The sequence below is a fragment of the Typopeltis vanoorti genome, chromosome 6 (assembly GCF_054136105.1).
Source record: "Typopeltis vanoorti isolate ZY-2024b chromosome 6, IOZ_Tvanoo_1.0, whole genome shotgun sequence".
NCBI lineage: Eukaryota > Metazoa > Arthropoda > Arachnida > Uropygi > Thelyphonidae > Typopeltis > Typopeltis vanoorti.
In genome coordinates, this window is record NC_143554.1 from 46,322,051 (window position 1) to 46,346,020 (window position 23,970).

The 23,970-nt window shown below is 35.7% G+C and overlaps 1 protein-coding gene across 1 annotated transcript in view; it reads left to right on the forward strand.

Annotated features, from left to right (window-relative positions):
* Positions 1 to 6,846: 6,846 nt before the first annotated feature.
* ATPsynbeta (ATP synthase, beta subunit) overlaps positions 6,847 to 23,970 on the forward strand; it is a 101,206-nt gene continuing 84,082 nt past the window's right edge. Inside the window, exons 1-3 of the mRNA XM_090394806.1 lie at positions 6,847 to 7,067; positions 12,281 to 12,466; positions 21,390 to 21,686. Coding sequence (XP_090250932.1) covers positions 6,953 to 7,067; positions 12,281 to 12,466; positions 21,390 to 21,686 — 598 coding nt within the window. The 5' untranslated portion in view covers positions 6,847 to 6,952. The remainder of the gene's footprint in view (positions 7,068 to 12,280; positions 12,467 to 21,389; positions 21,687 to 23,970) is intronic.

Consider the following 23,970-nt stretch of genomic DNA (forward strand, 5'->3'; position numbering starts at 1 on the left):
CAAGCAGTTCAAAGAAAAAAATATAGTAGGAAATATAACAGTTCATATTTGGAATTCGGGTTTACTTGGTGTGGAGATGAAAGAGAACAGAAACCTCAGTGTGTTTTGTGTTATGAAGTGTTGTCGAATGAGTGCATGAAACCTGCGAAACTCTGGCATTTAGAAACTAAACATTGTGATGTGAAAAATAAGCAAATTGAAAAAAAAATCCAATTTCAGCTACGCTTAGCGACATTAAATCATGTGAAAGATGTAGTTTTCGCCATGGGTTCGATTAATATCAAGGCACTGGAAGCATTTATCTCTTAAGTTTACGCATAGCGAAAACAGGGAAACCCCATTCTATCGGGGAAAATTTACTACTTCCACCTATAAAAGATTTGGTAAAAACTATGTTTGACAACAAGTTACAAAAAGATGTTCATTACTCCTCTTTTAATGACACTGTAGGTCACAGAATTAATGATGTGGCAGGTCAGGTAGAATCTCAGTTAATCGAGAGAGTTAAGAGCCCTTATTATGCGTTACAAATAGACGAGACTACTGATGTTACGGATGATGCGCAGTTAATATGCTACATAAGATATGCGCATGATAACAACATTCATGACGATATTCTGTTTTGTACAACTTTGTCATCCTGAACAACTGGAGAAGAAATATTTCACACACTCAATAATTACATAATACACAAAGGGATCCAGTAGAAAAAATGCATAGGCTTCTGTTCAGATGGAGCTCGCACCCTTACAGGCAGGCATAGTTGGGAGTTGTTTCTATGGTGAAAGAAGTGGCTCCGGATATGGATCGGGTATATTGTTTCACACATAGGGAAAGGTTGGCCTCCAAAGGTATGCCACCGAAATTTAAAACTGTGTTATACAACGCTGTAAAGCTAGTTAATTTTATTAAGACTCGAATCAACTAAAAAACAGGTTATTTTCAGTATTCTGCGATAAAATGGACTGTGAATATATTTGCTTTTGCTGATTATACATACAACAGTTAATATACAAATTTTGCTTCATTCTGAAATTCGATGGATTTTCAGGGGCAAAGTACTAACAAGATCATTTCAATTAAGGCACGAAGTTTTATTGTTAGTAAATGAACGTAATTCTAATTTCGTATCACTTCTTGTTGACCAAGCATGGTTATCAATACTGTTCTATCTTTCAGACATTTTTCTCGAAATTAAATGAACTAAATTTCTCTCATCAGGGAGATATTTAGCTGTTCTTGATGATTACAACAAAATAAAGGCATTCGAGAAAAAAAAACTGGTATTGTGCATTAGTTATGAAAAAGATATAATTTGCACATTTTCCATCATTGGAATCCTTTTTAGTTGAAAATGATCTTTTTGTTGATTCCGAGTTCCAGGAAAGGGACTCGCAATTTAAAACATATTTTCCGAATAACTTTTATAAGAAATTTCTGTAGATTCGAGATCTTCTCAGGCTTATAGTCAAGAGAACGACCTTTCGTTATCGAAAAAAGAACAGTTAATTGAACTTTCAAGTGACAGTGGACTTAAAATGCAATTCTGTGATCTTAAAATGCAATTCTTGGTTTGGCTCGATTCTGGATTTCGCCTTCAGTGAGAAGTGAATATTCCGAATTATCTGAAGAAGCACTGAAAATCGTCATGCAGTTTTCTAAACCGATCTTTGTGCAAAGTATTTTCATCGCTCCTTCAAATAAAAACAAAATACAGAAATCGTCTTAGTGTGTGTGCCGATCTACGACTGAAGTTGACCAATATTCAGCTAGATATCCAGCAACTCTGCAAGGGCCGAGAAGCTGAACCATCTTATTAAAAGTAAGTAGTAACATAATTATATCATATTATTTATTGTGACTACAGTTTCAAATTATTCTCTTTACTGGTTTTGGAATTAATCGATTTCCAAAATCGGTAATGAAAGTAAATTTACCCAAAGTGATGTCACGGTGAGGCTAAGCTCTGCTGGCGAGGTGGTTAGCTTTCCGCGTCCCGTTTAGCGAAATTCCGTATCTCATATTGTCGCTTGTGGGAATATGCGGCCGAGCACTCCAAATCCGTCGCATGCAGACAACAACATCCTTACGGTCATGGATTGTACAGAAACTCGCATTACAACCTAACGAATACAAGCAGCACATAAAACGGATATAAATAAAACCACCACGATTAATGAATCTGCCAGATTTACGATGACCACCGTTGTGCCTCTGGATAAAACAGGACGGATATAATTAAAACCGCCATCATAACACGATTAGTACAAATTGCATGCGTACGTATATACAGCATGCGGTCGCTGGCTGGAAAATGCGCCCGACCACGTGAATGGTACTTTGCGACTGACATCGTGGCGTGGACTGTTTATACATATCGGGAATGACCTCTCATAACAAGATGTCTTAATTTTTTTTTTGCTGGTCATGGAAAACTCCTAAGGGAAATAAGGCGATTCGTATTGGCAGAAAGTGTGTGTGTGTGTGTGTGTGGATGGATGGATGGATGGATGGTGGGTTTGGGATGTTCTGAGTGAAATATTTGGGTATACAGGAAATGGATATCAAGTTCGTATTCAGTATTATGATGAATGGAGTAAGATAAGAACAGCATACATTTCCCCCTAGTCTTACAACGAACTTAGCCAATGGAACAGTTTATGTCGCAGCTCATATCAGAGAGTGCATGAAGATAAAAGTTGTTGTGGGGGTCATACTGCCCATACTCATGAAGTGAGTATGGGCAGATAAATGGGGATAACAAATAAAATATAAAAGTTGATGTGGTTAGATGATTGGAGATGAATGATAAACGTCGTTGTGTACAGATGAATGAAGGTGTCAGCGGGACGGCGCTGACAATCCCCATTAATTTGCCCGTAGTACCAACGGCACTAAAAATGTTGTTGTGGGATTAGTTTAATGAGTGTGGGCAGATGAAAGGGGAGAACATATAAAATATAAAAGTTGCTGTGGGCAGATGAATCGGGGTATCAGCGGGACGGCGACATGTCGATTCATTTGCCCATAGCAAATCGGAGACTGATACCTTTATTTGTTTAATAAGAATTAAAACTTTGTTCAGTGATGATACACTTTTAATCATTTAGTTCCAACTTAATTATGTTTTCATATGTATTTGTAAATGTTCATGTATATGTAAAATGTTTTATATGTATATGTAAATATAATATGTAAATGTTGTGTATATATATATATATATATATATATGTTAAAGATACCAAGCTATTTTAAACCTGGTTTTACTCCATTTCCCAAGTAAGCAAACAGACAAACAAGTCAAGTTTGCGCCTGCAAGTGTTGCAAGTCTAGCCGACCCTGCACGTAGTGCAAGACCAAGGCAATTCAATTTAAAAGTAGAATAAGCTCTGATCACTAATCTTAATATTTACCCTTAATGCAAAGCACATCTCCTGGAGGAGATGTATGATGTTTTGTATTAAAGGCAAAGGGTCACTACCCAGACCGGTTTCGACCTTTATTGAGGTCTCATCAGTGGGAGTCAGGCTAGAGATACCAAGATTTTAGTAATACAGAGCTTATAAGTATTTTACCAGAACAAGTTACCATAAGCTGTTTTAACCTTATTAAATAAAAATCGGGTGCAAACTTGACTTGTTTTTCTGTTTGCTTACTTGGGAAATGGAGTAAAACCAGGTTTAAAATAGCTTGGTATCTTTAACATTTATTATACCCAAGGTAAAATACTTTCTACATTTATATCTCCTCCTGATATTTTTATTTAATAAGGTTAAAATACCTTATGGTAACTTGTTCTGGTAAAATACTTATAAGTTCTGTATTACTAAAAATCTTGGTATTTCTAGCCTGGCTCCCACTGATGAGACCTCAATAAAGGTCGAAACCGGTTTGGGTAGTGGCCCCTGGCCTTTAATACAAAGCATCATACATCTCCTCCAGGAGATGTGCTTTGCATTAAGGGTAAATATTAAGATTAGTGATCAGAGCTTATTCTACTTTTACATTGAATTGCCTTGGTCTTGCACTACGTACAGGGTCGGCTGGACTTGCAACACTTGCAGGCGCAAACTTGACTTGTTTGTCTGTTTGCTTACTTTGAAAATGGAGTAAAACCAGGTTTAAAATATCTTGGTATCTTTAACATTTATTATACCCAAGGTAAAATACTTTCTACACACACACACACACACACACACACACACACACACACACACACACATATATATATATATATATATATATATATATATATATATATATATATATATATATATATATATATATATATGTTGTAAATGTATGTGTAATTGTTGGTAATCCCCACATACATTAGAAAAATATATATGTGGGGATTACCGGACCGTAGAATTGTTTTTGGCATTTTACTGGTCCTTAGGCTTAGAAAGGTTGAGAAACGCTGACATAGAGGGATTCCAATTTAAACATTCCCACTACTGTTTTTTTTTATTTAATTCCTATTTTTGTTCGATAAGTGTACTGATGATGTCTTATGACACATAAGATGAAATATTACATAAAAAAAGTTATCAACTGTGTCATACGTGTGATTCTATAGTTAATATTAGATTTGACCACTGTGCCATTTGTTTCAATGATGAGGTTGAAAACTGTTTGACGTAAAGTAAAAAAATACCTTCCTGTTCCTGGCAGTGTAGTGACTAATGAAAGCTCTCACACACACACATACACCAAAATAAATAAATAAAATAAGAGCTCTAGAATGGTAAGAACGTTTTTTGGTAGTTGAATTGTGTGCAATTGTATGATCTAAGTTTCCTATAGGACAGGTGACCTTATTTTGGAGTTGCATTGCTTTAGAATATATCAACAGAGATGGAGAGTATTACAAGTTTTATGGTGTGTCCTTGAATAATTTGACTTAGTACGTTACAGCATTGTTTATATCTAATACTTCATCATCTCTGCTTGTTAATCAGAGGAACAGGGAAGGGAAAACATATCAAATTTATCGATTTTCAGGTAAAGACGATGATCTGAGTGTTTGGGAAGTCGGACTATGGAATTTCAGTTTGCAGGTAGAAATTTTTAAGTTAGTTGGTTTATTGAAGCTATAAATTTGGTTGCAAAACCAAAATTTTGGTTTTCGGGACACCCCCCCCCCGCTTGCTTGTACTTTTCGACTAACTCTGTAACTAGCCGAAGAAAGGCTTAGAAAAAGTTCCTCCAGTCGGCGACTAGTCTTGAACTTACGTCCATCATGCAGTGCCTATTACTACTGCTACTACTATTGCAGCTCAATATTGTTATGTGTAGCTTAGTATTGATACCTATCGAATAGAAATGTGTTCTTTCGCTAGAGGTCATCGTAGAGGTCTCTTGGAAAAATAAACAGATCTATTCCATATACAGAAAATAATGCAGGCGAGAGAATATTGCCTCTATAGTGGAAATGGAAGAAGAAAGAGAATGCGACATTTCGCCTTTCGATTGGAAATGACCTGCTTTTATTCTCCTCATGATGAGAGGAATCTTATTACAGGCCGTTTCAGTTGAAGCTGAACTAGCTGATCTGATACGGAAGTAAATTTCCGTATCAGATCAGCTTTCCATTCCGCATAAAGTCAAATTGGCCATGAGATCATGCAGTTTACTTGCTATCTTCTTTCGTCGGGGACTGGTTGAGTCTTCCGTGTTTCCATAACTACCTCCAGGATTCTCGGTTTCTTGCGTGGCTGGTGAGCTGTCTATATGTTTGTAATCTGGAATTGACCTTTAATGATGTTATCCTTTTAGCTCTTGGTCTTCCTTTTTTTCATCTTTCTTTTAATCTTGCATACAGAGCAAGGTTGGATAGCCTTTTTAATGAGATTCTCTCGACATGTCCTTTACAGAGAAAAAAAAATGTAATGTCAGTGGTCGGTAGATGATTTTGTGGATATTAGTAACGTTACTGTGCGTTTTAGTTGGAGGATCAACTAGAAGCGAGTTAAGGTGAATTAGGCGTAGTGGAACAGTGCGCCCTCCCGTGATGTGTCACTGGACTCCCTGGAGGTGTCAAATAATAATAATAATAATAATAATAATAATAATAATAATAATAATAATAATAATAATAATTATTATTATTATTATTATTATTACATGTCAGAAATGATCATTGTTTTATTAAAAATATGATAATTAAAACTCTACGATATTTAGAGAAGAGGAACGTAATCATCTCGTTTTTATCCTATCTCAAAGTAGATATTGACTAAAAACGATAACGAAAATCCTACAACACCTACCCAAAGAAAGAAACATCCGCAGAGGAGTTGACATTAGAAAATAGCATTAAATCATCCTTATGCCCTACATGTAACAGACAATATATCAAAGATAATAAAGAAGAAATAAAACTGACCTTCACCCTCTGGGTAAGATCTCAAGATTTTTATATACTCTAAAATCTTCCCATGTTCCTCTTAAAAATTTCCTCTCTCCAAAATCGGCTTACGTTATATATGGGACAAATATGCCGATTCTGGATATCCATATGTCCTAGCCCAGCAATGATAGCAATAATATTCATCTGGTCAGCCATATAATCTCGGATTTGTGCTTAACATTAAATTTTGTGCTTAACACTCTGAAAAATGATTTTAATTTGAGTTTATTGTTTAAAGTATCTAACTGTTAGTTTCTTCTCTCTCATGATTAATTTTCTCTGTTGTCATTCTTCTGAAAAAGGTACTGTATTATAGTACAAGCCCACTCCACTGTCTTTGTTTTGGCTCCAACTTGTATATTTCCTCTTCCTGAAAATACTGCGGCGCCTCTAGTGGTCGAATACTAATTACAATATGCGGTATAGGGATTTTCATCCGGGCCTATGAATTGGTGAGAGTTGAGTAGGTCGTTTAGGTCGTGGTTGTTCTTGGGTGTATTTTTATTAACTTTATAATTGTTTTTCTTTTAACCAAAAATCATGTTAAGTACATTTGCTCGAGCTTGTACCTCTCTTCTGAAATCGGCAAAGCCCGCCACTTCTCTCTTAATTATACAACATACTTCCAAATTAACGCCATGTATATCAGCCGCACGTAAGTTTTTTTTTTTTTTTTCTAAAAATATCCAAGTATGAAAACTATATCCATAAATGTTTGACTATTTAGTGCTAGTAGAAACAAAAAAGAATTATAGTGTATATTTTTGTAATTGTATGAGATATAAAATTTCATAATGTTTTAAGATTATTTATTTATAAGAATATTTTCTGAAACTAACTTATTACACGTTTACCTTTTATTTGATCATTTATTTTTATCTCTCTTATTGATTCCTTATACGTCTAGTTCCGTTAAAATATTTGCTTAATGATTATTTTAGTTAAAGTATGAAGGAAACAAACAAAAAAAAAAAAACTTAACATTTTAAACCTTGCCTGAGAACTCCAAATTTTTGTATTTGTTGATAAGTAGCATGCCTATTTTAAATAATTTCCAGTAATTATTTAAATAATAAAGTAGTTTTTCGGAACTTCTAATTACTAAATAAATATTTTCGCAGTTCAAAATCAGAGTTGTATAATTGAAACACCCAAATTATTATTAGCCTTGAGGATGACGCCAGATCTGGATCAAAATGAGAGGGAAAAAACCCTGAAAAATCATTAAAATTCACAAATTCATTGGAGCCTAAAAATGCTTACATAAACTAATTCAGTATATGGAGCCATCCTGTTTTTTATATGTTAAGTGATTAATGAAGGGTTGTAAAGTAATGATACTAATGTACTATAAACCTTCATTGATCTGTTGATTAGCTATTGAAGCTCTATTCTATGAAGTAAATACTTATAAAGCCACTTCGAGCTTTGTGAGCAAAGTTTGTGCATTAAGTAACTTAATGACTAGGCTTCTTCAGTATATTGGCAAATGAATTCACATTAGATTGACCCAGTATCCTATAATGTACAGTATACTTCCTTTCAGATGTGCTTATTGCTATGCATTATGGGCAGCCACTAGCCAGACTAGTTTTGACTGTTACTGAGTATCAGTGAGAGATATTGTGGAACTATGGAGATACTGATTGCAGGAGTCTTTCAAGTGCAAGTAGCAAAATGATGCATCACCATATTTTTAATACTTTTTCTAATAATAATTCTGCATTGCTTCAAACATGGTATTTCTTTTGGATTTGGCTCCCGCTAATGAGACCTCAATAAAGGTTGAAACTGGTTTGGGTAGTGACCCTTCCAATTATGCATAGCATTATACACATCTGAAAGGATGTGTGCTTTGCATTATGGGATACCAAGGCAATTGATGTGAAGTCATTATCCTCTATATATAAGTAGCCCAGTTGTGAAGGTACTTCATGCTCAAACATTGTTTGCTTACACTTGAATAAAGGATTAGATTAAGAATGTAATTTCTTAGCATCTTTAATTTATAGTATAAAAAGTGAAAAAAATTTCAGCATCTATCTCTAATCCAGAGTATTTTAATAGTTGACGGGTGTCAGGCCTTATAGGTGTGACACCCTTTGACTACTTATATATGGAAATATGGCTTCTTCATTACTTCAACCTTGGTATCCCTTCTGGATCTGGTTTCCAGTGATGGGAGTTTCTTTCCAGGGAGTAGAGATGTCTTCTGTCTCTGGGTGGAGCCACTACTGAGTTTCCTATCCTGGAATGATTCAGGTCAGGTGTGATGAATTGAGTAACGATCCCTTAGGGTCACTCAGTGACATTGAGCGAGATCACGTAGACCACCCAGAGTTCTTGGAGAGATCTTTGCACTTTAACATACCTCAATAAAGGTTGAAACTGGTCTGAATAGTAGCCCTTCCCATAATGAGGTGCGACACCTTTTGACTACTTGTTTATGTGAAATATGACTTTGCATTACTTCAACCTTGATATCTCTTCTGGATCTGGCTCCCATTGATGAGACCTCAAAGTTTAAAACCAGTCTGGGTAGTGGCCCTTCCCATAATGCGTAACACACACCCAAAAAGGTGTGCGCATTGTATTATGGGGAGTACTAAGGAAATCGATTCCCCCCCACCCCCCCCCCCCCCCACCCCCCCCCCCCCCCACCCCCCCCCCCCCCCACCCCCCCCCCCCCCCACCCCCCCCCCCCCCCACCCCCCCCCCCCCCCACCCCCCCCCCCCCCCACCCCCCCCCCCCCCCACCCCCCCCCCCCCCCACCCCCCCCCCCCCCCACCCCCCCCCCCCCCCACCCCCCCCCCCCCCCACCCCCCCCCCCCCCCACCCCCCCCCCCCCCCACCCCCCCCCCCCCCCACCCCCCCCCCCCCCCACCCCCCCCCCCCCCCACCCCCCCCCCCCCCCACCCCCCCCCCCCCCCACCCCCCCCCCCCCCCACCCCCCCCCCCCCCCACCCCCCCCCCCCCCCACCCCCCCCCCCCCCCACCCCCCCCCCCCCCCACCCCCCCCCCCCCCCACCCCCCCCCCCCCCCACCCCCCCCCCCCCCCACCCCCCCCCCCCCCCACCCCCCCCCCCCCCCACCCCCCCCCCCCCCCACCCCCCCCCCCAATTACAGAACCTTAATGTGAATACATCTGTGGGATTGGATGGTATACCGGCACGGGTCTTGCGTGAAGCGGCTAAGGAATTATCAGTGCCCTTGACCATGTTGTTTAATCTGAGTCTCAGGCCTGGTTTAGTCCCGAAGGTGTGGAAAGAGGAGAAAATAGTTTCACAGCATAAAGGAGAATCCAAGACTACGGTTGCAAATTACCGACCGATCAGCATATCAGGAGTCGTTGTCAAGATCTTGGAGAAAGTAGTCAAGGGAAAAATACAGGAATGGATTGATGAAAATGAGATACTGTACAGGGGACAGCATGGCTTTGTGAAGGGTAGATCATGCCTCAGTAACTTACTCAAGTTTTATAACAAGGTGACGACTGAACTGGATAAGGGAAATGGGTTTACAGTGATACTGCTGGACTTGGCAGAGGCATTTGACAAGATACCACATGGATTTCTAATCCGTAAACTACAACATATGGGAATGGATATAGGGTTGATGAGATGGATAGGTGGGTGGTTGATGGAGAGATATCAAAGAGTAGTTTATTCAGGAGTAGAGTCCAAAAGACAGCCTGTGACTATTGGTGTGCCGCAGGGTTCTGTTCTTGGACCACTGCTGTTTAATTTGTTCATTAACGATATAGGGAAGGATCTAAGTGGAACAGTTCATTTGTTCACTGATGATGCAAAGTTGGGTAGGGCAATAGTGAATGCAGAAGATGTCAAAATCTTGCAGGATGACTTGGATAGATTGGAGTTCTGGGCTAAGGAGAATGGATGTCAATTTAATGTGACAAAATGTAAGGTTATGCATTTTGGTGTGAAAAGATTAGCAGTATACCACATTGGAACTGTACTCCAGGAGATTGATGTGGCCAGATTTTGCAATGTGTCCCCTAAACTTCATCTCCCTATCCACCAACACTTTGGAGTGTTGGTGGATAGGGAGATGAAGTTTAGGGGACACATTGCAAAAGTAGCTAAATCAGCTCATCAACTCACTTGGTTGTTGAAAAATACCTTGATGAGCAGAGACAAGCAAGTTATTGTACCTCTGTACCGAGCCTTGATAAGACCTCATCTCAACTACTGTGCCCAGATTTGGTCACCTCGGTTCCTTCTTGATGGGGAGGAGGTTGAGAGGATCCAGAGGCAAGTGACTAAGATGATAGCAGGTCTATGGAATGAACCATATGAGAACAGGTTGAAGATTTGTGGGTTGCAGAAACTAGTTGATAGGCGGAAAAGGGGAGATATGATTGAGACATTCAAATTGCTAAAGGGATTCTATAGGATTAATTCAGAGGATATTTTTGAGATCAGAACTAGTGGTGGGAGAACTAGGGGACAGCTATGGAAGCTGGGCAAGAGTGTGGTTAGCAGTGGTGTTAGAGCTGGGTTCTTTACTTTTAGAGTGGAATAAGCTGCCAGAGTCTGTTGTGGGTGCTATGACGGTGAGCGAGTTCAAGGCAAAGTATGATAGATACTGTGAGAATGTATAGTTGTGTGGACATGATTTTTAGGGCCTCCCTCGATGAGTCTAAGGACTCCGTGGAGTTGCCTGAAATAATAATTCTTTTCAATATGAAATTCAATTTTATCCTGATCAAGACTAAATAGTGATCGCTTCCAATTTCAAATCCTCTGTACACTCTAGTGTCCTGCAGAAGGGAGAAAACATCACTATCAACAATAACATAGTCAATGAGACTTTTCTTATTCCTTGCTTCTTATCTCCATGTGAATTTGTGCACATTTTTATGTTGGAACATGGTGTTAGTAATAACCAGTCCATGTCCTGAGCAGAAATCCAATATGTATTTGCCATTATTATTAGCTTTGCTCTTTTCTCCATATTTTCCCAAAACATTTTTGTATGTCTGACAATCATTTCCTACTTTGCTATTTAGATCCCCAACAAGGACCAACTTTTCCTTTTTCATTGTGTCAGTTGCTTTTTCTAAAGCCTCAAAAAATTTCTCCACTTCTACCTTAGTAGAACCTTCTATGGTACCATAGGCACAAATAAGTCTCATTGTCCAATTCCCCATTCTGATATTTGCCCACATCACTCTACTTGAGACTGCCTGCCATTCAAGAAGATTAGCCTCGTATTTTGTGTTGAATACTATGGCTACTCCTTCTTTTCCTCTATTGTCATTTCCTGAATATAATATTTTGTATTTATTGCCCAGAAAGATCTCACCAGTTTTTGTCTTTTTTGTTTCAGTCACCCCTATTATGTCGATCTGGTACTTATCTAATTCCTCGGCTAGCTCCATTTCTTTGCCATTCAGGCTTCTTATGTTGATAGTACCGATCTTTATCTCTGGTGATGTTGAGTTGGTGTGCTTTCAGATTTGTTCCAGTAGCTGACTTTTTGATGTTCGCCCTGCTTCCCTTTTGAAAACAACGGGAGCCTTGTTTAACCGGGTGAAGCCCCAGCTGGCATGAAATTTTGTCATGTTGTACCATCATTTTCTATATTGGTTCAAGCCAATAAGAATACAATTTGGTTGGCTAAATCCCAAATTGCCAGCCCATCCTCGTTCATTCAGTATCCAGGTAGATACCCAACAGGGTGCACCTCAAGAAGGTGAGGATTGGACATTAGGTCAGAAGCCCTGGTCGGTCCTCCGCATTCCTTTAAAGTCTATCTGGAGGTGTCCTCTCAGTTATACATTTATAATTTATTAATATAATAATATAATATATATAATATAATAATATACATTATAATTTATTTAGATCAGCGTAAATATGCTGCCACTGCTCCTGCTGCCCAGCAAAAGGCAGGTAGTGCTGGTAAAATTGTGGCAGTCATTGGTGCTGTTGTTGATGTCCAGTTTGATGACACACTTCCACCAATCTTAAATGCTTTAGAAGTGCAAGGCCGGAAGCCAAGGCTAATACTTGAAGTAGCACAGCATCTTGGTAAGTTTATTTGAAAATTTATGAGCAAAGAATTTTAAGTACTGAATACCGAACAATATTGTAGAGATTTGCACAGTATGTACAATTTGCACATATGTACAAATATACCTCAAGCAGCTGTTAGTGAATGGTTTGCTATGCAAGCGAGATCCATCATAAGCACCCACTACTGCTTTTGCTTCTGCTGTAAGCCATTTCTGTTTAATATTATGAGTCCATCTCATTCTGGACTTGCCTCTTTTCCTATCACTTAACATATATTTTTGACCATCATAGCATGGATCTTTAAAAACCATTGATCAAAAGAATCACATCTGCAAATATCACTTGCACAGTCCAGGTTTCAGCTCTGTAAATGTATAGCAGAGAGAAGCAGGCATGTAAGTTTTTTTTTTGTTCTTACTGTTGTCTTTACAAACTTTCCATAAAAATAGTTATTTTCTTTTGGTTTATTAGTTAACCATAAATATTTAAAAGATCTACATAATTGTCAACAAGTTTCATTAGCTATTCTGTCTGGCTTCTTCAGGACAAGAAAGTCGGTACAATAACGTTTACTAGTAAAAAAAGAAGAATGGAGTAGCGTGGTCAAATCAAGTAAAATTAAAACTGAGCTGATGCGTAACATCATAAGCATGGAGCGTGGAGTCTCAGTCGTTGTTCGTTATGTGTGTTGTATAGTTTTTCGCGAAATGAAATTATGGTAAGCTAAGTGAATTTATTAAGCTTTTCCAGATATCTTTCAGTATCGTACTTTCATTTCTGTTTAGATTATCTCCTGTTCAGAGTACAACTGCAGCTTCTTTGAAGTTTCTACATCTAAAATTTTCTATATAAGGCATGGAGCTGTTATCTCAATCGATGAGGTGGTGAGAAATCGAGAAATGATGGGCTAATCCTGAAGTGTCTGTTCTGTTGTTGTTAACATCTCCTATATGTTCTTTTTTTTTTTCAAATTTCTAGGAGGATTCTTGAAGTTTGGCCTATATAATTTAACCCACAGGGACATGGGATGTTGTATACAGCTGCATATTTGTAAAAGGCATTACTGTCCTTAGGAGATCTTAAGATGTGTCGTATAGTTTTGACAGGTTTAAGAGCAACGCTGACGTTGAAAGACCTCATGAGTTTGGCTATTTTTGTTGAAACTGAGCCAGCATAAGGGATGGCAATAGACAATGCATATTGTGTGACAGGCAGTAGTTGCTGTGGATTGTTCCTATGAAGAATCTTTTGGATTATGTTTTTTGGATAACCGTTGTTTACCAGTGTTTGAGATATGAGAGTGAGTTCATCATGGAGATCTTTTTCTTCTGAGATAATATTGGTTGCTCTATTTTTAAGCATATGTATAATGCTAATTTTTTGTGCATAATGGTGAGCTGATTTGAAATGTAGGTAACGTCCAGTGTCTGTTGGTTTTCGATATATTGTGAGCTGGATTTGTCCATTCTCTTGTTTCTTTATTAGTGTATCTAGAAAAGGTAATTGATTGTTCTTTTCCAGCTCTAACTTGAACTTTATTTTCTTGCGGAAGGAATTTATTTTTGTAAGGAACTCAAATAAGGTGTTTCCTGTGTCTTTCCAAATAATGAATATATCATCTACATATCTGCACCAAATCAACACCTTTGGATTTACTTTGGACAGGATAGTAGCTTCTAGTTTTTCCATGAACAAATCAGCACAGGGAAGTGACAAGGGACTGCCCATGGCTAAGCCATCAATAATTTGATTTGAGGCAATGCCGAAAGAGCTAAACTATGTCATGTGGATAGAGATTTTCTATGATCTTGATAACTTTTTCAACAGGTACGTTTGTGAATAACGACACTACGTCAAGACTTGCAAGTATGTCTGTATTTAAGATGGTGATGCCTTTTAATTTTTCCGTCAAATGCTCAGAGTTCTTTATGAAGGAATCTGATTTCTTTATATTATCTTTCAAAAGACCAGCTAGATATTTAGCTAGTAGATATGTTGGAGAATTTCTACCGTCGACAATCGGGCAGAGCGGAACTCCAACTTTGTGCACTTTTTCTGGAAAATTTATATTTCATCAAATTTTACACTGGTACTTATCTAATTCCTCACCCAGCTCCATTTCTTTGCCATTCAGGCTTCTTATGTTGATAGTACCGATCTTGAACTCTGGTAATTTTGAGTTTGGGTGTATTTCCAGATTTGTTCCAGTAACTGACTTTTTTGCTGTTTGCTTTGGTTCCCCTGGTGAAAACAATGTTTAACTATATAACGGGCAATGCCCCAGCCAGCATGAAATTCTGTCATGTTTTACCATAATTTTATTTATGGTTTAAGCCAATAAGAATACAATTCTTCCAAATTCTCTCAAATTCCTTAGAACATAAAAGTTGAAGATTTCACTACCTAGTATACTTGAAATGTCTTTTAGTAAGCAGATTTCCTTAATGCATCTTTTCCTAATTTTTGCGGAAGTAGGTATGAAGAATAATCATCAAACAATAAGAATACATGAATTAAGCAGTTCCAAATGCACTTCCAGTAAAAGGAACTTTGTTACATATTCCATCTTGCCAGGACCACATTTATACTTTTGGAGGCTCTAGGTGCAACATCATTGAGGCCTCAAAAGAACAATTCTGTTTCAGTTAATCAAATTCATACACATTTTTTTTTAGTTTATTGAAAATAATAGTCGATTTCCATAATAGCTCATTTTAATAAAATAAAAATGAGACAACATTGGTATACATATATTTGCATTTTAAAAAAATATAAAAATAAATCAGTTCAAATTTACATTCAAAAATTAATACAAAAAGTTTTTTTTGGCTTTGGTTTTAGCAGATGTATCTATAATGTCATCATAATTAATAGTCCATTACATTTGATTCAATGCATAATTTACATACATTTGATCAATCATACATTTGATTCAATGCATAATAAAACAGGTCACTTGTTTTATTTTGGTGCAAGTTGCTTCTTAAATAATTTTTTATTTGTTTCAACACTGAAAATGACCGTTCAGCACTTGTATTTGAAATAGGCATTGCCAAAAATATTTTTAAAATTGTTTCTATGTTTGGAAAAGTATACCTTAACCCATTATTTATAAATCTACATATTTTTAATTCAAGAATTTTCTTCCTTTATCATTATTAAACATTGCTTAACTTCACCAATAAATTTTTCTGAGTCAATGTCAGTCCCATAAATTTGTAAAATTTTCTTAATCTTGTACTTGTCTTGATATATCTTTCTTCAAAAAATGTCTAATATGTCTAAATAACTTTTTGCTCTTTCATTAATTTCCAAAATTAGCTTATCGTGCAAATGACATTAAAAGTATTAACAATGAAATTTTCTTTCCCATGTAATATCATCTCATCGTTAGATTGTGAAACTTTGTCAGAGGTTTTTTTTTTTTTTTCACTCTTTCCTTCTCATCTTTAAATTTTGTCTCATTTGTTAATAAATTCACTTCTTCATTTAAACAGCAAAACTATTTCTTATATCTAAAATAAAACCAACTAAAGACTGTAACAAATTATTAGCTAACAACAAATCCATATTGGGATCTTGTAGAGATTTACTAGTAGTATTTATTTGTTGTAAAATTTTGTCCCACACAGCTATTAAAATTGTTGTTCCTGAATTGTCAAAATGTTCAGCCAACGATGAGCTCTCTAATTTAGAAATATGTTTCATGTGGATAAATGGATGATTCGAGTAATGCCTCTTTAATTTGTTTATATCCACTTTTCAAAGGCAATATAGCATCACCTCTTGCAGGCCACTTCCTTTCATTTAGTTTTTTAACTGTTAACGATTTTTTTTTTTAAATGTTTAAGGAGTATATCCCATCTTCTTGTTGAAGATGAAAAGTAATTATATACATTTTGAATAAAACAAAAATATTGCACTGCTTCTGGACAAGATTTCGTGGCATAGTTGCCAATTAAATTTATGGAATGACTAGAGCATGGTATAATGTGCAGAGGGATTGTTTTTTCAGTCTAATTTTAAACCTGTATATTTCATATTGGTAGCATTATCATAGCTTTGCCCTCTACACATTCTTATCTCTAAAGATAATTCTTCTAATGTTTTTAATACTACCTCTTCTAAATATAAGGAATTGTGTTGTATAATACTGATGAACCCAATAAATGTTTCTTTAATGTCAGAATTTGTGGCAACTTACCTAAATGTAATACTAGTTGGTGATTATGGGTAGCATCTGGCGTTGAATCGAGTATTATTGCAAAAATAAGCAGCTTCCTTAATTTCTGATATTAATATTTTTCTTGTTTATTAGCTATTAATACTATGAATTAATCACAAGTGTGGTAAGAAAGATAATTTGATCTGCCAGAACACAGTTGCCGTACATTTTCATGTGATGATTTTAAAAAATCATCAAGTTCACTTAAATAATGTAAACACAATAAATAATTTCCGAAAGAATCAGAAAAAAAAAATCATTTGTATTGCCTCTAAAGCCCTGGTAGCAATTATTCTTTTTAACTCACTCCAATAATTTTCTTCAGATTGTATTTGTTTCATCAATTCAGAATCAATTTGATTATTTACAGAACTTGATTTTTCTTTTGTGATATGTGCACATCGCTCGTACATGCTCAGGTAGAATGCTCGGGATCACATAAGGTTTGTGTTATATTTCTCCAATCATTAAAACCCTTCATTAAGCTATTATTTAACTTAGAAAACAATTTACAAACAAAGCAGTAAATTGCTTTGCTGGTTTCCTTTGTTCCATTCACTTTTTTACAGTAAAAAATGTGGTTCATTTACATTTCTGGCATATGTTCTATTGTGTTCTGTGGATTTTTTTTTTTTTTTTTAATTTCGACTTTACCAACATTCTGAGGCATATTTATTAAAATATGTTTGATAAATTGTTCATTAATACTAATTGGCTACACTGCTATATTGGTAGGATAAGAGATAGCTTGCTTGCTGGTAAGTATAGACTCTGATTGAAAATCTTTAAAACCCTCTTGATTTGTTTCATTTACTTCTTTCTCTCCTATATTTTCCATGTTATTTTGATGTTCTTCATTTTCACTTTCGTCTCCTTCTGATACTGATACCAATGTTGCCTTTCATTCCGAGAAGTTTGAGGTACAACTTCAGTTCTATGAAATTCTTCATTTTCAGAAGAATGTAATAAAGACAAAATTACTCCTTTTTGACTATTTAGCTGTTTTTCCTTTTCTCTGAGTCATTTTCTTTTACTAGCTACAGATTCAAACTTTCTTGGCATTATGTGTATTATGCTATCAAAAGTGAAATAAATATTTATTAAATCCAAAATAAACATAAATAAATCAAATAAATAATTATTTTAAAAGCTGAAAAAATACAAATATAGAAACAGTAGTATCTTGGTTTTGATTAAATAAACAAGTAACAGTAAAATAAGAATAATAAATTCATTGAAAAATCTATTCTTACAGACCATGACAACTACTTTAACCATATAATTAGGCATATATACGTATACTGCTTTACAAATGCTAGCCAAATAATGGTAACTAAACTACAGTTGTTACGTGTGCATACGAACGACACTTAACCTCCCTACTGGCTGAGGTGGATGAAATAGCCACCCTACCCCAGCATCTTTCATGGATCAAAACTTCATCTGCATTCTACCTTTTATCACGTACTTTTATCACCCCCTCCTGTCATTAATCCTTGAATGCCGATTTTAGAGCCAGTAACCAATTAACCATAGTGAGGTGACCTTTGTGTCACTTGTCTTTACATGTGTTGTGTTATTTGGAATTTCCTTTACTGTCTTATATTATTTAACCCCCCCCCCCCTTTTTTTCTTTCTTTTTTTTTTTGCTGCGCAATTTATTTATTATGTCTCGTCCCAAAAATAAAAACGAATTTCACATGTGAAAAAATAATCAACCCTGAAATGACCAGAGATCAGCCTTTGCAATGAATCTATTTTGTAAATAGAGTAAATAGATAGTAAATTTGCTGTCTTTTATTCTTCAAATCATTGCAACGGAAGAAGACAACTTTATGTTCTTTCACTTTACTGACAATATAGATTTTTTTTTTTTTTGCAGATTTTCAAATGTTTGTTCAAATGTAAAAACGACTAACATGCATGCCCATTGCCAAAATTCAAAGTGAATTCTAGTGACAAAATGGCTGCCATTACTACAGTGTGACATACAAACACTACCATAAACAAACATGCAATAATATACATGCTGTGTTATTTTCTATGTGAATTCCTAAGGATTACAACATACAGTAAACAAATTTGCTATTTATTTGCTTAACCACACGGCAGTTACAGTAATAGTAAGTGTTAATTATTTAGAAGGTTCTACTATATATATATATTTCCCCCTACAATTTACAGATTCTTTCCTCAGCCCCATTCGGTGTTGTGTTATGCCTTATACACGAAAACTGTTTTCTTTTTATACATTTCATTAAAGTGTGTGTACACGCACAGACACAAATATAAAAGCAAACGAAATATATTTATTAAATTATATGACATTTCTATTCATTCATGACCTTAAAAACTTGGGTCTTCTAGCATTAAATACAAAACTTCTGCAAAGGCAGAAGTCAGTACATTTTAGTCATGCTCAAACATAGAAAATGTTAGTCTTGCTCTGAAAAGTCATGATAAAAGTTCCTCATCAATCCTTAAGTTCACTTAGGGAAACAGTAGCATCAAATTTTTTTTCACAGAATCACACAAGAAAATAACTCATACCTATTGTTTAAGAGATACTTGTGTCATGAGGTTTCTTCAATTAACATGAAAAAGCACAAGAGATAAGTAATACCATTTATGTAAGACAATATATTTCAGCTTGAATATTACAGGGCATCAGTATTGACAACAGTTAATTACAAAATAGAATGCTAACAATGGATGATTTGATAAAGTAAGAGCCGCTTGATGTTGTACATACAATACAATGGTATAACTGGGGAAATATCACAATATTGATAAACTATTTAATTTTATTGATATGTGATTAAAATAAGACTTTACCATATCTTACATAGAGAGAGGCAATCATTCCAATTTAAGTTCAGACAGTGAAGTCAAGTCTCTGCTTTTCCTTTGAACAAACATTCAAACTTATACTGACACCGAAGTAAGTATATTTCAGATATGTATAGCAACTTAAGCATATAAGTGGACTGTATCTATTCTGTGGTGTGCCAAGCCAGATATTTCAGATTTACTGTTGCTAATGTAAGAGTGATGCTCTTGTATTCTCTTTTCCACAGAGCATCCAGTTTGGAAGCTTTTCCAGTTTTCTACAATTCATCTATTACAGTAGGAACTCTTTAAACATCAAATGATATATGAAACTCAGTGGCTTCTCAGAAAGGACCATGCAACAGCTTTTTAATTCCTATAATCCTAGCTCAAATAACAAAGAAATGGTACATTAAGTTCCAATTCCTTATATTTCTGACATTTCAGAATCCATTTCCAGAATTCTTAAGAAATGCGATTTAGTGGCTACTTTTCTTATCAGCAAATGATCAGCATGGTTTCATCAGTTTCTCGTGACTATCATTGTTTTTACTTTAGTATGTAAGGGGGGGGGTATCTATATGTTGCTAGATTATCTTATATAACAAAAACATATTCTTCATAAGGGAAATTTTCACTCACTATATGTAGCACTTTAATAAAAATGAACATAAGCAAAACAATTTGACATTTTTACTTGGATGTTCTTCATATAAAAAGTGGAAATAAAAAGAGGTAAAAAGGAGGAATGTTTTATGTGATTTTTATAGAAAGTATTAAAGGTGGCTTGCTATCTGAATCGAAGATTTTATTATCCAAGTCTGAAACATTATCTCTTATTGTGAATAGGAAATATAGTTATTATCAAGATTTTTGAAAGTAAGGTAATTTTCAGGTATGTGAACTTGCCAATTTATTGATAGCTATCAGTATATTTCGTTAAAGAAAATAAAACAATTGGCTCCATTTTTTTTCCATAGCAAGATACAGAACAGTTTCTGCATGAAGAAAAGAAACTGCCTCTTGACATAGTGCAGATGCAGTTAAAGAAAATGTCAATTTTTAAGTTTAAGCAAATTTTGTTTAAGGTTATCCTTTGATTAAGAAGCTAGTATTTTAAGCTCAGGAAAAACGTGCTTTTTATTTTTTTAAGTCTCTTAGGATGAGTTACTGTTTCTAAATTTAGAATGTTGTATATTTTTGTTTATGTATATTGGAATTATTAAACCTTTTTTTATATATGAAAGTGTGAAGAGTCAATTTTCTTAATTACTGAGAAAATAAGATTGATTTCTAAGAATAGGAGAAAATAATAATAGCAAATCATATCTAGTACCACTTATAGCCAACAGAACAACTATCACAGCCAAGAGACGTGAGTGCGTGTGTGTGTGACTTTTACAATGCTTCATATGTGTGTGTATATATATATATATAATTTTTACACCCAGCATATTGGCTGTTGCATAATTATTAGATGACAGATATGACTTAAAATTTGGTTACCATTACATATTTTACTGATCAAGTTTTTGGTCTCAAGCAAAGATATATAAAATATATTCGAACAAGTGGCAGTGATAATTTCATTTAAAGGAACATTCCCCGATTGCATGACAATTTTTTGATCGTGGAACCACACACCTAATATAGTTAATTTTTTTTTTTTTTAATTGAAAATATCAAAGAAATTTGTGTTTAATTTATATTCTTGTACCATTAGGAGGAGGCATGTATGTCAAATACTGATATCAAGATACATGTTATTGTCTGATATTCATATCTCCTCACATACTGATGAGAAATTTCTGAATCTTAAAAATTTGTAATATCTTGAATTTGGTAATACTTTCTGTATCTGCATTAAAATATGCACATTTTCAGGGGAAAGTACAGTAAGAACAATAGCTATGGATGGTACAGAAGGATTAGTACGTGGTCAAGCTGTAATGGATACTTGCTCTCCAATAAAAATTCCTGTAGGTCCTGAAACATTAGGAAGGATTATTAATGTTATTGGAGAACCAATCGATGAGAGAGGTCCAGTAGTGACAGATAAATATTCTGCCATTCATCAGGAGGCACCAGAATTTGTTGAAATGAGTGTAGAACAAGAAATTTTAGTCACAGGGATCAAGGTTGTGGATTTGCTAGCTCCTTACTCCAAAGGTGGAAAAATTGGTAAGAAATAGCTTTTTTAAAATTTTTTTTTTTTCTATTATCAGAATACTGTTGAAATTAAAGCAGGTAATGGTCATCTTATTATGTGCACTAAATTGGAATTGCGGGTAACATAATTTTCCACACTGAGAATATTGTTAAAATTCATGACACGATATGAAGTTTAAACTTTATGATCAAATAGAAATTTAAAACATCTTATTTAATAGTGGATAAGAGTGAGGATTAGTAGCCAAATTTGTTATTAAATAATAGTTTTGCGTTTATGAGTTATATTTTCAGAACATAATCCCGCAAAAAATAAAGTAACAGTTTAAGTTCAACTATTTTCCTACAAATTGACATGGCAAGATCAGATAAGTTATGTCATACATCAGATTCTTCAAATAGATCTATTGTTATGCTGCAAGTAAAAGAAAGAATATGAAAAAATAACTACTGAATACAGGTGGTGTGAGGTTGATGACAGATACAGAAGCGGTTGTTCAACTAATGAGTGCCCATTTTGCTAAAAGCTATCAATCTAGTATGCAACATTAGGCTCACTGCCAGCTCTTCACTGGATGAAGAAATTTAGATATATGAAGAGAAGGTATTAGAGCTGTTGCACAGGAAGAGGGTTGATATGATATTGAGACTTACAAACTTCTGAAAGGGTGATGGAATTTTTCATTTTATGGAGGGTGGGTAAAAGGACGAGAGGGGGCATCCTTGTAATCTGAGAATGAATGCTTCCAAGAAGGGGGTGAGATCTCTGTTTTTCTCTCATAGAGTGGAATGGATTGCCATTGGATGTTGTGTTTGCATGTAGTTTGAATGAATTCAAGAACAAGCCTGACATTGGTGCATGTAGTATGTGGCCTCCCTCAATGAGTCTCTCACTCCCTGTAAGTATCTCTTAATAATAGTAATAATAATTGAATGGAATTTGCTTTTGCATGAAATTAGTTCCTCCTCACTAGCTGGCCAGATTTAACTGCTGTTTTTACAAATGTAAAAGAAATAAATGTAATCTTCATATTTCAGAAGCCATTCCATAGTACAGTTGAGTATCACTAGCAAATTCATAGGGATCACATCACATCACAGGAACAGTTTGTTATAGTGGATAGTTTACTATCATAAAATTTTTTAACATACTATTGTATGCATGAGACTGCAGGTGGGACAGTAGGTTAGTAGGGGAGTTTGTTACACTAGTGTTGACTGTAGTGAAAGTCAATTGTGATATTGAAAACACAACTTTTGGCTCATATTCATTGTCCTAAGGATCCACTTCCTCTACTCTCTGTTGCAGGTGTTTACGAGATTCCTTGTTCTTGCAAATTATGGTCAAACTGGGAATCTGCCAGCAACATTTGCCTGGAACACAAGAAATAAATCTGCTGCCATAATAATAATGCAGCTGACCATGCTTGGGATATTGTATAGAATCAAATGGGGGGGGGGGGACTTTGCTTTACCAAACATTAATCTGAAATACTTCTTAGAATAAGTAGATTTGTTAAACCACCTTAATCTTGATAAATATGGTTGAATTAAACTCCCCAAGATTCGGGAAACTAAATGTTTTGCCTTTTACCCAACAGTTAAGGCTGGCCAACCTCATCAATGGGGGGGGGGCTTTCATACGACTCTGGTGGTTTTCCCCTATTAGTCATTTCCGGCCCTAGGCGACTTTGCCCACAAAGTATTCTTGGTGAGATTTTTACAGGGTAGTCTCTCCCCTCCCCCTCCCTCCCCCCATTTTATCCCTGCTCTGAACTGGCATATGGCTGGGATGTATTCATGACTATAATCCATGTGTGTTCACAGTGCCAGTTTGCCTGTTCTGGGGAACGAAAAATCCAAGTTTCTGGTTGAGAAACCACCCCACCTCCATATGAGACCGCCTGACCTTATCACCTTTCGTTGAAAGAGACCACATGAATGTTCCTCACGTCACCAACAGGAATCGAATCTAGGTCTTTTCAACCAAAGGGCATCGTTTATGCTGACTGAGCTACTGAGGCTACTCATAGGATTTTAGGCTTTGTCTCATTTTCTGGTTTTGAGTATTTTGTATGTGTTTTTACAATTTTAAGATTGTATCCTCAAAGATGCTGCTGTGACAAAAGCCAAATACAGGATCCAATAAACGTTTATTTTATTTTTTATTTTTATTTTATTGTTTCTCTGTGCTGTATTCATTCCATTAAACGTAATGAGTTTTAACCAGCACATAAGCCTAAATACTCATTTGTTAATGCTCATATGTAGAATAAATGTGGTCTTCTCTGGTTGA